The sequence below is a fragment of the Mustelus asterias genome, chromosome 21, assembly GCF_964213995.1.
Source record: "Mustelus asterias chromosome 21, sMusAst1.hap1.1, whole genome shotgun sequence".
NCBI lineage: Eukaryota > Metazoa > Chordata > Chondrichthyes > Carcharhiniformes > Triakidae > Mustelus > Mustelus asterias.
In genome coordinates, this window is record NC_135821.1 from 49,076,815 (window position 1) to 49,095,643 (window position 18,829).

The 18,829-nt window shown below is 44.0% G+C and overlaps 1 protein-coding gene across 1 annotated transcript; it reads left to right on the forward strand.

The window, feature by feature from the left end:
- Positions 1–10,007: 10,007 nt before the first annotated feature.
- On the forward strand, positions 10,008–16,676 carry smim12 (small integral membrane protein 12). The gene is made up of 2 exons (XM_078237805.1): positions 10,008–10,040; positions 15,976–16,676. The coding sequence occupies exon 2, from the start codon at positions 15,981–15,983 to the stop codon at positions 16,263–16,265; it is 285 nt and encodes a 94-aa protein (XP_078093931.1). The 5' UTR covers positions 10,008–10,040; positions 15,976–15,980; the 3' UTR covers positions 16,266–16,676.
- The last annotated feature ends 2,153 nt before the right edge of the window (positions 16,677–18,829 follow it).

Sequence of the window (18,829 nt, forward strand, 5' to 3'; positions counted from 1 at the left end):
AGAGTTATACGGAGAGATGGAAATTAAGATCCTAGAAGGGCAAGAGCAAATAGAATGTCTCTCAAAACAACATGGAGAACAGCAGAAACATAGAAGCTAAAAGCAGGAGTAGGCTATTCAGCCCTTTGAGCCTGCTCTGTCATTCTTTATGATCGTGGCTGATCATTGAATTCAATATCCTGATCCCCCTTTAGCCCCCAGAGCTATGTCTAATTTTTTTTTTAAATCAGACAACGCTTTGGCCTCAGCTACGTTCTGTGGTAGTGAATTCCACACATTCACCACTTTCTGGGTGAAGAAATTTCTCCTCACCTCAGTTCTAAAAGGTTTACCCCTTATCCTCAAACTATGACCCTTAGTTCTGGGCTTCCCCAACATTGGGATCATTCTTTCTGAATCTACCTGTCTAACCCTGTGAGCATTTTATAAGTTTCTGAGAGCCCCTCTCACTCTTCTTAACTCCAGTGAATATAATCCTAACCGACTTAGTCTCTCCTCATGACAGACCTGCCATTCCAGGAATCAGCCTGGTAAACCTTCGCTGTACTCCCTCTGTAGTAAGGACATCTTTCCTTCGATAAGGGCGTACAATACTCTAGGTGTGGCCTCACCAATGCAATTGCAGCAAAATATCTCTATACTCAAATCCTCTCACAATGAAAGCCAACATACCATTTGCCTTCTTTACTGCCTGCCTGCTTACTTTCAGCAAATGATGTACGAAGACACCAAGGTCTTGCTGAGTATCCACTCTCTCAGTTTACACCAATTCAAGCAATAGTATCTTCTTATTATTGCTACCAAAGCGGATAACCTCACATTTATCCATATTACAATGCAGATGCCCACACACTCAGCCTGTCCAAATCATGCTGAAGAATCTTGCCATCCTCCTCACAGCTCACCCTCCCACCCAACTTTGTATCATCCAAAAGAGTTCCACAGATAACTCTGAAATAGAGAGAAATCAACTTGCCAGAGTAGTTGCTGAGCTGAATGAAAAGATTAATAAGCTTGAAAAACAACTACTCAAAAATGTGGGTAGAATTGTGAAATGAGTGAGAACAAGACATCCATTTTTTAAAACACGTACACCTTCACATAGTGTGACATCTCACATGATGATGAACAAAATGACAAAAGTGACAAAGGGATGTGCACAATGTCCATCCCACAAGAACTGAGTCAGAGGAGCAACAACCATTCTAACCAAGAGCAGTTCAAAGAATGGAGGCAAAAATACTTAGATGCCAGAACAACCTCCAAACCAACTGAGAGGACCAGCAGCGACAGAGTCTACCATTCCTCCGACATTGGTATCAATAAGATATGGAAAGGTTATAGACGGTGCAAGAGGGAGGATCGACGGGGGACAGAGAAGGGGAGAGCTCAGACCAAAGGATTGAGATGTGTTTACTTTAATGCCAGGAGTATAGTGAATAAAGGGGATGAGCTCAGAGCGTGGATCGATTCCTGGAAGTGTGATGTGGTGGCCATTACGGAGACTTGGATGTCTCAGGGACAGGACTGGATACTACAGGTGCCGGGATTCAGATGTTTCAGGAAGGACAGGGAGGGAGGCAAGAGAGGGGGTGGAGTGGCACTACTGATCAGGAATAGTGTCACAGCTATAGAGAAGGTGTATGCTGTGGAGGGATTGTCTACAGAGTCTCTGTGGGTGGAAGTTCGGAGTGGGAAGGGGTCGATCACTTTGCTGGGAGTTTTCTATAGGCCGCCCAATAGTGACAGGGAGGTGGAGGAGCAGATAGGGAAACAGATCCTGGAGAGTTGCAATAATAGCAGAGTTGTTGTGATGGGAGACTTTAAACATAGATTGGAATATCCCTAGGGTAAGGGGATTGGATGGAGAGGAGTTCGTTAGGTGTGTTCAGGAGGGTCCCCTGACACAGCATGTGGACAAGCCTACAAGAGGAGAGGCTGTACTTGATCTGCTACTGACCAATGAGCCTGGACAGTTGTTAGATCTCTCAATGAGAGAGCATCTTGGGGATAGAGATCATAACTCTATCTCCTTTATGCTTGCATTGGAAAAAGAGAGGATCAGGCAAGCTAGGAAAGCATTTATATGAAGTAAGGGGAAATATGAAGACAAAAGGCAGCAAATTAGAGGAGTAAATTGGAAGGAGGTATTCTCGGGGAAATCTACTAAAGAGAGGTGGCAGTTTTTCAAGGAATGTCTGTCGAGGTTTCTACAGGACAATGTTCCGAGCAGACAGGGAGGAGTTGGTAGGTTAAAGGAACCGTGGTGCACGAAAGCTGTGCGGGACCTAGTCGAGAAGAAAAGGAAAGCATACAAAAGGTTCAGAGAGCTTGGCGAAGATAGGGATCTAGATGAGTATATGGCTTGTAGGAAGGGACTAAAGAAGGAAATTAGGAGAGCCAGAAGGGGTCACGAGAAGGCCTTGGCAAGTAGAATTAAGGAAAACCCTAAGGCGTTCTATAAATATGTGAAGGGTAAAAGGATGAGACGTGAAGGAATAGGGCCTATAAAAGGTGAAGGTGGGAAAATCAGTACGGAGCCAGTAGAAATGGCAGAGGTGCTTAATGAGTATTTTGCCTCGGTTTTCACAGAGGAGAAGGACCTGGGTGGATGTACTGTGGGCTTGCGGTGGACTGAAAAGATTGAGTATGTGGACTTTAACAAAGAGGTTGTGCTGGAATCTTTGAATGGCATCAAGATAGATAAGTCGCCGGGTCCGGATGGAATGTACTTCAGGTTACTGTGGGAGACGAGGGAAGAGATTGCAGAGCCTCTGGCGATGATCTTTGCATCGTCGATGGAGATGGGAGAGGTGCCGGAGGATTGGAGGATTGCGGATGTGGTTCCTATTTTCAAGAAGGGGAATAGGGATAGCCCAGGAAATTACTGACTGGTGAGTCTAACCTCAGTGGTTGGTAAGCTGATGGAGAAGATCCTGAGGGACAAGATTTATGAGTATTTGGAGAGGTTTAGTATGCTCAAGAATACTCAGCATGGCTTTGTCAAAGGCAGATCGTGCCTTACGAGCCTGGTGGTGTTCTTCGAAAATGTGATGAAACACATTGAGGAAGGGAAAGCGGTAGATGTGGTTTATATGGATTTTAGCAAGGCGTTCGATAAGGTCCCCCATGCAAGGCTTCTAGAAAAAGTGAGAGGGCATGCGATCCAAGGGGCTGCTGCCCTGTGGATCCAGAACTGGCTTGCCCAAAGGAAGAAGTTTAACAACACCAGGTTAAAGTCCAACAGGTTTATTTGGTAGCAAAAGCCACACAAGCTTTCGGAGCTCCAAGCCCCTTCTTCAGGTGAGTGGGAATTCTGTTCACAAACAGAGCATATAAAGCCAACGCCGGCATCTCCACATCATGTTGCCCAAAGGAGGCAGAGAGTGTGTACAGATGGGTCTTTTTCTAAATGGAGGTCGGTCACCAGTGGTGTGCCCCAGGGATCTGTTCTGGGACCCTTGCTGTTTGTCATTTTCATAAATGACCTGGATGAGGAAGTGGAGGGATGGGTTGGTAAGTTTGCCGACGACACGAAGGTTGGTGGGGTTGTGGATAGTCTGGAGGGATGTCAGAAGTTACAGAGGGACATTGATAGGATGCAAGACTGGGCGGAGAAGTGGCAGATGGACTTCAACCCAGATAAATGCGTAGTGGTCCATTTTGGCAGGTCAAATGAGATGAAAGAGTACAATATAAAGGGAAAGACTCTTAGTACTGTGGAGGATCAGAAGGACCTTGGGGTCCGGGTCCATAGGACTCTAAAATCGACCCCGCAGGTGGAGGAGGTGGTTAAGAAGGCGTATGGTGTGCTGGCCTTTATTGATCGAGGGATTGAGTTTAGGAGTCCGGGGATAATAATGCAGCTATATAAGACCCTCGTCAGACCCCACTTGGAGTACTGTGCTCAGTTCTGGTCGCCTCATTACAAGAAGGATGTGGAAAAGATTGAAAGGGTGCAGAGGAGATTTACAAGGATGTTGCCTGGATTGAGTGGCTTGCCTTATGAGGATCGGCTGCGGGAGCTCGGTCTTTTCTCCTTGGAGAGACGTAGGATGAGAGGAGGCCTAATAGAGGTATATAAGATGTTGAGAGGCATAGATCAGGTGGACTCTCAGAGGCTTTTTCCCAGGGTGGAAATGGCTGCTACGAGAGGACACAGGTTTAAGGTGCTGGGGGGTAGGTACAGGGGAAATGTTAGGGGGAAGTTTTTCACACAGAGGGTGGTGGGCGAGTGGAATCGGCTGCCGTCAGTGGTGGTGGAGGCAAACTCAATAGGGTCTTTTTAGGGACTCCTGGATGAGTACATGGGACTTAATAGGATGGAGGGTTATAGGTAGGCCTAAAAGGTAGGGATATGTTCGGCACAACTTGTGGGGCCGAAGGGCCTGTTTTGTGCTGTAGTTTTCTATGTTTCTATGTTATAAGGCCTCCAGGCCACCTGAACCTTTGACTTTAAGGGCTTGAAGGAGGGAGATGAGATAGTGATAATCTAATAATGTAAATATCGGAAAGTAATAACAATGTAAGACATAAGGTGAACTATAAATGAATTAGATAAAGACTTGGGGGTGGGTGGTGGGAGGTGTAATAAAAGGGTCTGGCACATATGGGGTTAATGTGGGACTGAGTACTGTACCCCCCACACAGTGATGTAAGAAAACACCTCACCCACACCCAGGACCAATTGAAAAAAAGCCCTGTGTGCCAGCAAGCATGGAGAGAAGTCCGAGCTTGTATCTTTTACTGTATATTTGTAAATAGTTCTAAGAGTCAATAAAGACTTACAGTTACCCTCCAAAGACTTCTCTGGACCGACTGGACTGTAATCAACACCTTTCGAGGAAGAGGGAAGATCAGACATCTGAAACTAAAATTTTTGATGACAGAGGAAAGAGAGCTAAACTAAAACAGAAAAGGGAGGTTTATGACAAATGTCAAGTGCAGAAAGCAGGATAAACCAGGCAAAGTGTGAAGATTGTAGGGGACAATTGAAAAAGGATACATGAAGGCCAATAAGAACATGAGTAAATTTGAGTATTTAACACGAGAGAGCCCAAATGTCTTTTATAAACTTTTTTAAAATGAAACAATAGTTAAAGGGATGGAGGGGCTGTTTAGCAACAAAAAAGGAAATCTGAGAGGGGATAAGAAAGGAAATCTTCTAAAGGCCGTAGGCAAGACTGAGGTGCTGAACTATTGTTTTTCATCTTTCTTCACAATAAAAGGATAAAGTTAATCTTTTGGATTATAGAATGGTTGTAGTATGGAGTGAGGCTATTCAGTCCATCTTATCCATACCTGCTCTCTGCAAGTTAGTCCCACAAATCCACCCTTTCCCCATAGCCCCACATTTTCCTTCTCCGTGGGTCCTTATCCAATTCCCTTTGGAAAGTTATGATTGAATCTGCCTCCATCACTCTCTCAGGCAGTGCATTCCACAAAGGCAATGAATCTTTGCCTTTAATAAAATCCATGCCGGCTTTCCTTAATTAATCCACACTTTAGATTAGTAATTTTGCCCCAGATTATCATTTCTAAAAGCTTTCGCATCACTTGAGCTTAAAGGTGACTTGCTGATAGTTGTTAGATTCATCATTGCATCCTTTTTGGAACGAGGTTGTAATGTTCTCTTCTCCAGTCCCCTTCTGCTACAACCCCTGTATCTAAGGTGAATTGGAAGATTATGGTCAGTACCTACAACATTTCCACTCTTACTTCCCTCAGCAACCTTAGATGCATCTCACCTGGTCCTGGTGACTTATCAATATGACTGTCAAATAGGTCCTCTTTATCAATTTTTAGCCATGCGAACCTCTACTGCCTCCTCTTTCATATGACTTGGGCAGCGCCTTTTTCCATTGGTAAAGACAGACACGTTCATTTACCGCGTCAGCCATGCTCTCTGCCTCCATGCATGGATCCCCTTGTAGGTCCCTAAACAACACCAACTCTTCTCCTCCTACCTGTTGCAGTGGATGGGGTGGGTTGGGGGGATGGGCAGCGGGGGAAGGGGAGGTACAGACATTGGATAGTATAAAATGAAGATCTTATAAACAGGTTGGAATCACCCAAAGTTAACATGTTACTCCATCCAAATGAGCTGCTTTCTGCCGGAATCCAGGGTGAAGACAGCAGAAACTCTGCCCACAATATTTCAAAATTTGGATGCCTGGATGGTATCATAAGACAGGAGGATTTCAAATGAAATATTCCTGTTCAAAAAGAGAGGGAATAAACCTGTTAAATATGGGACAATCAGTCTAATGTCACTGGTGTCACTGGTGGGAAAATTACTTGAGACCAGTTGTCAAGGACAAAACTAATTCTCACTGAGAAGAAACACGAATTAATAATTAATTAATTATTAATGATCATGAATAAAAATGATTTATTTTTAAAGGCAAACAATGTCAAACTAACCAGTTTGAGTTATTTGTTAAAGTTGCAAGAGTGGCTGAAGGTGGTGCAATCGATGTATTTGTTACATACAAAGCGAGATTATGGCTAAATTTACAATCATGATAGAGTGGTGAATCTGTGGAACTCTTTGCCGCAGAAGGCTATGGAAGCCACATCATTGAGTGTCTTTAAGACAGAGATAGATAGGTTCTTGATTAATAAGGGGATCAGGGGTTATGGGGAAAAGGCAGGAGAACGGGGATGAGAAAAATATCAGCCATGATTGAATGGCAGAGCAGACTCGATGGGTCGAGTGACCTAATTCTGCTCCGATGTCTTATGGTCTTACGCCAGAGAGCTGGCAAGCTCTTTTCTAAAGCCAAATCCTCCACAGCAGTGCTTGGAAAAGGAATCCTTATCCTTAATCCAGAAAGGATCAATTGGCGTTCGTGGCTTTAGACTTAATTTCAGATTCTGCTTCACTGAATCAATCACTTGCCAGTCCCCTTCCATCAAACACTGATTTCAATATCAAAAGGCAGACGATAAAGTACCTGAAAGCAGAATTATTTGTAAAATAGTAACATGTGGCATTAAAGGGACAGTGGTAACTTGCGTGCATAACTATCTAAAAGACAACAGGCAGAGTGATGGTGAATGCATGTTTTTCGAACTGGAGAGAAGCTGGATCCTCCTAGCATCGGTGTATATTGCTTTTGCTTGTTATATGTTGTTACCACTGATTTCTTACAAACTAACCATAGGAGACTCAGAGCAGGTTACAGTCACTTTATTCAAGCATTTGCAAGGAGAGCATTACCTCAGCGAAAGACCTCTGAGGTAGACTCTGATATTTACAGGAAAACTGTACATACTTATTACTTGCCTTGCATGCACTGTATCGCATGTATTGCTAGATTGAAAATTAAACACAGGTTTTATCAAAAACAAACACGTCTATTACTAGTCACATATTTACCTTTTTCATCCATTGCAGAGGCTTATCTTGCTTATCTTGCTTTTACTACCCACCCCCACCGCCACCCTGCACTCCCATCTCTAACACTGCTTTTGCTGTCTGACTCCAAAGCTTTGTTATTGCTAAAAAGGCCAGCTTGTTACCTTTGCAAGGTAATATGCTCAGCTGGAAATTCTGCTGACTTTAAGTTGTACAAAGGTGTTGACCTTTGTCACAAAGAGAAAGGTGGTTTTCTGTAGCAAAGAAATCTGTGATCATTTCTCTATTATTTTCTTATTAATTGTGCATTATTAAACCTCACTACACAATCATATTAAAACCTCAACCTTTATCATTTATTATCCCCCAACAATGATCTGGACTTGGGTATCAGAAATACAGTTTCACACTTTGCAGACGACACAGACTTATGTAGCAAATAGGATAGTAGCAGAATTCAGGAAGAGGTAGAAGGATGAAATAGGCAGACATCCAGTGGCTGCAATTTAATGTGGTTAAGTTTGTACTTTGGGAGAAAGAACATGGAGAGGCAGTTTAATTTAATTGGTACTATTTTGAGAGGGATGCAAGATAAGAGGGATCTGTGGGTACATATTCACAAATCAGTGAAGATTGCAGACCAAGTTACTAAGGTGGTTAAGAAAGTTTTTCGGAATATATGGCTCAGTAAATCAGGTCATTAAATACAAAGAAAGGAAGTTGTGTTAAACATTGCAACACTAGCTGGAATATTGTGTACAATTCTGGACACACATCACACTTTACAAGAATGCAAGTAGTAGAGGCAGGAATAGATCATTTGCCTGTTGTGCCTGCTCCCATTCAGTATGGCCATGGCTGATAATGGGGTTCAACTCAATTTTCCTGTCTGCTCTCCATATCCCTTAATTCTCTGAGACACCAAAAATCTGCCTATCCGAGTCTTAAATATATTCAATAATGGAGCATCTACAACACTTAGGGGGGGGGGGGGGCGGGGGGTGTAGAGAATTCCAAAGACTTACAACTCTCTGAGTGAGGTTCTTCCTCCTCCTCGGTCTGAAATGATTTGCACCTTGTCCTGAGACTGTGCCCCTGTGTTATAGATTCCCCGAACAACAGAAACAATGGGCGGAATTTTCCCATCCAGCCGCCACGGAAATCATAGTGAGCGGCACATGACCATGTGAAGGCCCGTTGACCTTGGGCAGGATTTTCCAGTCTTGGCAAGAGAGCAGGCAGAAACTTCCACTTTATCTTTCAATGTCTACCCTATCAAACTCCTTTAAAATCTTGTATGAATCAATGAGATCGGCTGTCATTCTACTAAACTCCAGAGAATATCGGCCCAATTTACTCAGCGATTCACCATAGGATGGATGTCAAGGTCCTGGGGATGGAGGTTGACCAGAATGATATTAGGGATGAGACACTGCAGTTATGTGGAGAGATTGAAGAAGCCAGAATTGTTCTCCTTTGAGCAGGAAGATTAACGGTAGGTGTAATAGCAATCTGGGAAATTATGAGGGGCTCTCATAGAGCATTTAAGGAGAAACTGTTTCCTCTGGCAAGTGGGTCAGTAACCAGAGGCCATAGTATGATCTGGAGTTCACTGTCTGAAATGGTGTTGGACTCAGATTCCGCCATAACTTTCGAAATGTCATTGGATGGATACTTGAAAAGATTGTGTGGAAGAAGCTGGGGCCTGGGATTCAATTGGATGGCCCATTAAAGAAGCCCCAATCCACAACTGGTCAAATGGCCTCCTTCTGTGCTGTAAGATACTCTGATTTTAACATTGATTTAAAAAAGTCAATCTCCACAACAAAAATAGAATGCAGATGAATAAAAGAAAGTTTGTCATTTAAAGGGTTCCCCCAATAAAGCAGCTGATGTCCTATGGTGTTCATCCATTCTGTATTCTGCGGCCACTCAGGTATTTATTCGTAGTTCACAACATGACACTTCCTATCGTATATTTTTAAAATTGTAACTTTTCCAATAAATAGACTCGACAATTTGAGTGATAAGTGAGATTAAACAGCAAAATCATTTGTAAAGAATGGAGTTACTGGGCAAACAGTAAAAAAAATCCTTGAAAATTCAATCCAGTGTGAAACACTCACAAATTATTTGAGAGAGGCATAGCTTAAAGTTTATTTATTCATCAGTGTCACAAGTAGGCTTTATTAACACTGCAATAAAGTTACTGTGAAAATCCCCTAGTCGCCACACTCCAGCACCTGTTCGGGTAACACTGAGGGAGAATTTAGCATGGCCAATACACCTAACCAGCACGTCTTTCAGACTGTGGGAGGAAACCGGAGCACCTGGAGGAAACCCACAGAGAGACGGCGAGAACGTGCCAACTCCATACAGACAAGTGACCCAAGCCAGGAATTGAACCCGGGGTCCCTGGCACTGTGAGGCAGCAGTGCTAACCATGTCGTGCCCCCATAGAAAACATGGGCAGGAAATGTTGGACCGTTTTGGGTCCTGTTTTGGCAAAAGGCTGCAGTTGCGGAGTGCGGCCACCAGGGAGCGCTCTGATGAGCGGGGACGGAATATGATTGACAGGTTGGCTATCCAATGAGCTGCTGGGAGGGGGCGGGGAGCTGTGACCAATCAGGAGGCGGTAAGTGGGCGGGACGGTTGGAGGCTGAGCTGCGAAGGGAGGAAGGTGGGTATGAGGAGGAGGGAGAGAGAGATGGAACCGGGAGGGAGCTGGGCAGGAGAGGGCCAGAATCTCCATCCCAACAACAGCGGCCCGGCTTTAGGGGGAGATTCTATCCCGGTTTAGTTGCCCCCCCCTCCCACAAATCCGGCATTGCAAGCCGGCCGGAGGAGCCTTTGAGGCGGCGAGGGGGTGCTACTCGAGTCCGGGGATCTGCAGTGGGGACTAGGCCGAGGGATGCCCAGAGCCCAAGGGCGGCTTGCCCTTTGCTTCAGAGTCGCCCCGTTGTGTCCTCCTGGGCGGCACACAGTCCGTGTAGACCGCTGGGTAGCGGGTGGGTGCAGAGGGGATCTGAAGCAGCCCAGCTCCTGGTGGGTCCAGGCTCTCAGGGGGAATAGAACATAGAACATAGAACATTACAGCGCAGAACAGGCCCTTCGGCCCACGATGTTGCACCGACCAGTTAAAAAAAAACTGTGACCCTCCAACCTAAACCAATTTCTTTTCGTCCATGAACCTATCTACGGATCTCTTAAACGCCCCCAAACTAGGCGCATTTACTACTGATGCTGGCAGGGCATTCCAATCCCTCACCACCCTCTGGGTAAAGAACCTACCCCTGACATCGGTTCTATAACTACCCCCCCTCAATTTAAAGCCATGCCCCCTCGTGCTGGATTTCTCCATCAGAGGAAAAAGGCTATCACTATCCACCCTATCTAAACCTCTAATCATCTTATATGTTTCAATAAGATCCCCTCTTAGCCGCCGCCTTTCCAGCGAAAACAATCCCAAATCCCTCAGCCTCTCCTCATAGGATCTCCCCTCCATACCAGGCAACATCCTGGTAAACCTCCTCTGCACCCTCTCCAAAGCCTCCACATCCTTCCTGTAATGTGGGGACCAGAACTGCACACAGTACTCCAAGTGCGGCCGCACCAGAGTTGTGTACAGTTGCAACATAACGCTACGACTCCTAAATTCAATCCCCCTACCAATAAACGCCAAGACACCATATGCCTTCTTAACAACCTTATCTACTTGATTCCCAACTTTCAGGGATCTATGCACACATACACCTAGATCCCTCTGCTCCTCCACACTATTCAAAGTCCTCCCGTTAGCCCTATACTCAACACATCTGTTATTCCTACCAAAGTGAATTACCTCACACTTCTCCGCATTAAATTCCATCCGCCACCTCTCGGCCCAACTTTGCAACCTGTCTAAGTCTTCCTGCAAACTACGACACCCTTCCTCACTGTCTACCACACCACCGACTTTGGTGTCATCAGCAAATTTGCTAATCCACCCAACTATACCCTCATCCAGATCATTAATAAATATTACAAACAGCAGTGGCCCCAAAACAGATCCCTGAGGTACACCACTTGTAACCGCACTCCATGATGAATATTTACTATCAACCACCACCCTCTGTTTCCTATCCGCTAGCCAATTCCTGATCCAATTTCCTAGATCACCCCCAATCCCATACATCTGCATTTTCTGCAGAAGCCTACCATGGTGAACCTTATCAAACGCCTTACTAAAATCCATATATACCACGTCCACTGCCTTGCCCCCATCCACCTCCTTGGTCACTTTCTCAAAAAACTCAATAAGGTTAGTAAGGCACGACCTACCTGCCACAAAACCATGCTGACTATCACCTATCAATTCATTACTCTCCAAATAACTATAAATCCTATCCCTTATAATTTTTTCCAACATCTTGCCGACAACAGAAGTGAGACTCACCGGTCTATAATTCCCGGGGAAGTCTCTGTTCCCCTTCTTAAACAATGGGACAACATTCGCTAACCTCCAATCTTCTGGTACTATACCAGAGGCCAACGACGACCTGAAGATCAGAGCCAGAGGCTCTGCAATCACTTCTCTTGCCTCCCAGAGAATCCTTGGATAAATCCCATCCGGACCAGGGGATTTATCTATTTTCAGACCCTCCAGAATATCCTGCACATCCTCCTTATCAACTGTAATACTGTCTATTCTACTCCCTTGCAACCCAGTGTCCTCCTCAGCTATATTCATGTCCCCTTGCGTGAACACCGAAGAGAAATATTGGTTCAATGCTTCACCAATCTCCTCCGGTTCCACACATAACTTCCCTCTGCCATCTATAACTGGCCCTAAACTTGCCCTAACCAACCTTCTGTTCTTGACATACCTATAGAACGCCTTAGGATTCTCTTTAACCCTATCCGCCAAAGTCTTCTCATGTCCCCTTTTAGCCCTTCTAAGCTCGCTCTTCAACTCCCTCTTAGCCAATCTAAAGCTTTCTAGTGCACTACCCGAGTGCTCACGTCTCATCCGAACATAAGCCTCCTTTTTCTTTTTAACCAACAAAGAAACTTTTTTGGTGCACCACGGTTCCCTAGCCCTACCAATTCCTCCTTGCCTGACAGGGACATACCTATCACAGACTCGCAGTAGCTGCTCCTTGAAAAAACTCCACATGTCGGACGTTCCCAGTAGAACAGGAGGAGGCCATTCTGCCCATTGTGTCTGTGCTGCCTCTTTGACAGCTGTCCAACTTGTCCTACTCGTCCTGCTATTTCCCCATAGCCCTCCAGTTCTCTCTTGGATTTTACTGCTGTATTGAGATTTGATGGTGATTCAGGTATAGAGTTTTGAACCCAGTTGGGGTTAGCCTGCATTTCCGAATATACCTTCTCTTTTTGTTTGGATATCTCATTAGAGGGCATCCTAAACTGTATTAACAAGAAATCCATCAGTAAAGTTTATTTAATGATGTAAAAGGCAAACACTTCCATCATCCAGTCCCGATTTAGCTGACAGAGTCCTATATTGTTGGCTCAATGTTTGGAAACATAAATGTTTGTGACACACAGGAGGCTATTAGGCCCATCCTGCTTCTACTGGCCCAAAACAGTTATCCAGCTAATCCCCATTCCCAGCTCATGGGCCATAGCCATGTCGGTCACAGCACTTCCACTGCATATCCGAATGTGTTTTTTAAGTGAAATGTGTGTTTCTGTCTCTGCCACCCTTTCAGGCAGAGTTCCAGACTCCCTGCATCCATTTGGTGAAAAAATCAACTCCTTTAATTATTCTGCAAATTGCTTTACATCTTTACCTCCAGGTTATTGGTCTCTGGTAAGGAGATTCTGCCTTCCTATTCACCCTACCTGGGTCCCTTTATGCAGCTCAATTTAATCTCTCCTCTGTCTTTTGTATTCCAAAGAAAAGATTCCTCATCTTTCCTCATACCTATGATTCCATAGTCTGTGCAACATCCTTGTAGTCTCCTCTGTCCCCTTTCTAGTGCAATCACATCCTTCTTGCAGTGCAGTTAGCAGAACTAAACATTACTCGAGCTGTGGCCTAACTAATCTTTTATATAGTATATAACCCCCCTGCCTGCATCCAGAGAGGATTGGAAAATGGTGGTCACAGCCTTCGCTATTTTCTCCTCTCTTGGAAGCATGTGATACGCTTCACCCGGACCTGGTGACTAATTTACTGTTAGACTTGCTAAACCTTGTAATATTTCATTTCTCACCATGTTTATCTCAGCTAATATTTCACAATCCTCAACCTTGTTTTGTAAGTCGGTTGCGTGGTCTCTCTTATCCTGAGTAACTGTGGTCTGACTCGGGCAGGCACCTTCAAACTGCTTTATTTACACTATATACACATTGAGCTATTAGATAGGTACATCTCTCGAGTGCTGACTATTCCATCTATTCCAGAGTCTCTAGAACACCGATGTCACTGTTACAACATGATCTACTACAACACTAATCTATCACCATAATTATTAACCCATTATACTACAATCTCAGCATCATCTTCTTTGTGAAGACAAACACAAAGTATAAATTCAGAACCGTATTCACGTCTTCTGCCTCCATACACACATTACCTTCCAGATCTCTAATTGGCCCTGTTCTTTCCTTCGCTATCTTCTTGCTCTTTATAGATTTATAAAAGATCTTTGGGTTTTCCTTATTTTTATTTGCCAGCAGTTTTTCATGTCCTCTCTTTGCTTTCCTAATTCCCTTTTCAATTTCACCCCCACACTTCCAATTCTCCTCTGAACTTTCTGCAGTATTGAGTGTTAGGTATCTGAAATAAACCTCTTTTTTGCCTTATCGTACCTTTTATGTTCTGACATCCAGGGGGGTCTAGATTTGCAAGTCCTACCCTTTTCTTTTGTGGGACCAAATTCATTCAGAGCTCTCTCTCCATTGAATGGCTTCCACTGCCTTGATGCTGACCTTCAAGTAGCTGTTTCCAGTCCACTTCTGCCAAATTGCACCTTGGCTTAGTAAAATGGTCTTTTCCCATTGGAAAACATTTCCTCCTGGTTTAACTTTGTCCTTATCCATAACTACATTAAATCTAACTCAATTATGATCACTACCACAAAAATGTTCTCCCAGTGATGCTCCTATCAGCTGTACAGAATCATTTCCTAAAACTAATTCCAGAAATTAGGGGGCACAGGTTTAAGGTGCGAGGGGCAAAGTTTAAAGGAGATGTACGAGGCAGATTTTAGAGGGTGGTGGGTGCCTGGAACTCATTGCCGGGGGAGGTAGTGGAAGCGGATTCAGTAGTGACTTTTAAGGGGCGTCTTAACAAATACATGAATAGGATGGGAATAGAGGGATATGGCCCCCGGGAGGGTAGGGGATTTTAGTTAAGTTGGGCAGCATGCGGTGCAGGCTTGGAGGGCCGAAGGGCCTGTTCCTGTGCTGTAATTTTCTTTGTTCTTTATAAATGTCCTTTCTCTTGTTAAGCTTGCTATGTGCTAGTTCAAAAGTTTTCCTAAATGCATTTTCAATATTCAATGTCCTCCATGCCATTTATACTGACTTTGTTCTAGTTAATATTAGGGTGCTTGAAATCGCCTACTTATGCTGCCCTTCTGCATTCCTCAAGCAATTTGCCTACATATTTGCTCTTCTGTCTCAGTACACTGTTAGCAATGTGATTCTTTCTTTGTCCAATTCAACTCCTATGGCCTCATTTGATGATCCCTTTAGTACCTATTACCCTCCTCACAGCTGTGTTTGTTTCTTTAACCGATATTGCAACCCGTCTCTCCAACTCCTTTTTATACCCACTTTCTCCTGCATATAACCAGGAATGCTGTATTTCCATTCCCGTCCTCCTTTATACCATATTTCAGTAATGTTATGATATACTTTTGAGTGTTTATCTGTGCCATGATTCATCTGCCTTAATAGATTGCTTGCATTGCAGTGTATACTTTCAATACTGTACAAATCCTGGTTCATTTTCTAGCTATTTTCCTCATCCTTCCCTACCCCTTTACTAATTTCCTTTCTTCCATTTCCAGCTTTGCTTGTGTTCCTTCCGAATGTAAGCTCAGGTTCCCATCCCACTGCCAAGCTAGTTTAAACCTTCCCCAACAGCATGAGCAAACCTCCCAGCAACAATATTGTTGGTACCTGCATACTGCAGCTTTCCCATCGCCCTTATATCCTTCTTGTAAAATTGTGACTCTGCTGAATCCTAGCTAAGATTGTATTGCCTCCAAAATTAGTTTTCTGTGGAAATTTAAGAACTTTTAAAATTCATTCATGGGATATAGGCCTTGATGGCTGGGCCAGCATCTATTGCCCATCCCTAATTGCCCTTGAACTGAGGCCATTTCAGTGTCAACCACATTGCTTTGGATCTTGAGTCACATATAGGCCAGACCAGATAAGGATGCAGATTTCCTTCTCTGAGGGACATTAGCGAACCAGACATTTTATTTACGACAGTAGTTTCAGTCATTTTTACTGAATTCAAATTTCGCCATCTGCCGTGATGGGATTCGAACCCAGGTCTCAGATCTTTACCCTGGGTCTCTGGGTTACCAGTCTAGAAACAATACCACTATGCCACTGCATCCTCAGATTAAAATGATATTCTCTCTCTGCAGACATCATGTGGCCTCTTTTGTGGGCTGCCCTGCGTACATATGCACCCTATGTAACTTTTCCCGTGGCCTTTGTCGTTGGGGCTGTGGGCTACAATTTAGAGTGGTTTATTCGTGGGGACCAACAGCAGCCAGTTGAAGAGAAAAGCATTTTTGAATTGCGCGAAGAGAGGAAGCTTGCTGAGATCACAAATAAAGATTGTACTAAAGTGCTCAGCCTAAAGGACAAACTGGAGTTCACGCCAAGGGCAGTGCTAAACAGGAATCGACCGGACAAGGCCAGTAATAGCTAGTCCACAGAAAATGATGCGACGGAACAATGGTTTGTGGATGGCACAGCGTGCATCAGAGTTGGAACATTCGCCCGACTGAGTTGTAGCAGAGTTCATGGAATAATAATCAATTGGAGCTCTTTCCCCACATTTCCTGAGAAGTGAAAATTCTGTAAGTTTCCCGGCTTTTATTGATCCTTCAGAAATTGCAAGCAAAGAAGTTCCTGATGTGGTTTATCCTGATGAATCTCCTGTGTGATTGCCACCACTGCTGCTACATCATTGGGTCTCCAGTTTTAATTCTCTAATTGGTGCATATTGTCCGAAGTAAATTAAATGTCAAAATTCCTGACTTGTTATTAATTTAATTACAATGTACTATAGTTGGATTAGATAAGGATTACCAATGAAAATAAAGTTAATGAACAATGACTATTTACAGTGTGAATGTTACTAAGTCTTAAAAATCCTCTTGAATGTAGACAAGCTTGAGATCCCTTTTCGTTTGGTTTTATATATATATGTGAGAATTTGCCCTTACAGGTGTATTGGATTTTCATGGGGTGGGTTTGTGGTCTCACTCAGTGCACGTGCACTGTCGACCTCAATTTCTCCACTCCCTCCACCCCCACCCCTCTCAACTCCTGTGATGTGATGTACATTTACCTTTAATGAGATGTATCTTAAACTACTATCAATCACTACCATCTCAACTAAGGATATGATGTATTGGTTTCTTGACTCTGAATACAGGCCGCAGAGGCAAAGTTGGACATGTATGCATAGCCTCTGAGTTAAATCTGTATATAGTCTTCAAATAAAGAACCCACATTATTGTTTTACCAATCATTGTTGTATGATTGGTTTACGTTTAATGGAAGAACCTAACACTCTGCGATGCCTCTGATGTGTTGCGCTGCTTGACTGAGTGAGCAGCTATTTCCTCCAATTAAATATTGAATGGACCAAGACCATTGACATTGGTCCTCATCGCAAGCTCCATTCCCTAGTCACCAGACGCATCTTACTTCTTGACCACTGAGGCTGAACCAGACCACCAAACATAACCCTTCTCTCCTCTTGCCTCAGCTTATCTGCTGTTGAAGCTCAAATTAGTGCCTTTGGTACCTCCTAGATTCGACTATTCCACTGGTCTCCTGGCTGGCTTCCTACCCTTTACCCTCCATAAACACGGGTTTGATTAAAATTGTTTCGTCTATCCTAACTTGAACCAAGTTCCCATTCACCCATCACTGCTGTGCTCGCATTAGCTCCTGGTTCAGCAGTGCCTCGTTTTTACATTTCTCATCCTTGTTTTAAATTCCACCATAGCCTTGCCACTCCCTATCTCTGTTACCTCCATCAGCTCAAACATCCTCTTGAGATTTCTGCCCTACTCCAATTTTGGCCTCACGCATTTCCAACTTCCATCAATCTAACCTTGGCAGCAGTGCCTTCAACTGCCTAAACTCTAAACTGCAACCCTCCCTACTCGCTGCTTCGCCACATCTCCCTGTTAACATTCTACTTAAAGCATTCCCCTTTGACCAAATTTTTAGTCACCTGTCACGATATATCCTTATGTGGCTCAATGTCCTGTGATAAAAGGTAGGGTCAATGGAACTTATGTTCTGTGGAGTTTAGAAGAATGAGAGGCGATCTCATTACAGCCTACAAAATTGATAGGAGATCGATGCGGAGAGGTTGTTTCTGCTGCTCGGGGAGTCTAAAACACTGGGGCACAGTCTCAGGACAAAGGCCCAATCATTTAGGATTGAGATGGGAAATTTCTTCACTCAAAAGGATTGAGAGTCTGTGAAATTCTACCCCAGATGGTTGTAGATGATCGATTGTTGAATATATTTAAGGTGGAGATAAACAGATTTTTGGTCTCTCGGGGAATTAAGGGATATGGGGAGAGGGTGGGAAAATGGAGCTCAAGTGCATGATCAGCCATGACCGTATTGAATGGCGGAGCAGGCTTGATGGGCCATATGCTCTACTCCTATTTCTTCGAGTTCCGTGTCAAATTTTGTTTGATAAATGTTCTGTAAAACATGTTTTGGAAGTTTTTTAGCGGTACAGGCACTGTATAAATAATAGTTTTTGTTTTTTGAAGACACATTTGCATCAGTGTGGTCCAAACTTTGCAGGTGTTAAGAAGACACCACTCCAATCGTTATTCCTCCATCACCGATAAACAGTGGCAGCTGTGTGTACCATCTACAAAATGCACAGCAGGAACTCATCAAGGCTCCTTAGGCAGCACCTTCCAAACCGACAACCGTTGCCATCTAGAAGGACAAGGGTAACTGAAACCTGGGAGCACCATCACCAGGAGGTTCCCCTCCAAATCACTCACCATTCTGACTTGGAAATATATTGCCATTCCTTCACTGTCTCCGGGTCAAAATCCTGGACTTACCTCCCGAACAGCACTGTGGGAGTACCTGCATCTCAAGGGCTGCAGTGGTTCAAGAAGTTAGCTCTCCACCACCTCAAGGGCAACTGGGCATAGAGAATAAATGCTGGTCTAGCCAGAAATGTCCACATCCCGTAAATGAATTTTTAAAAAGTTGTATGTT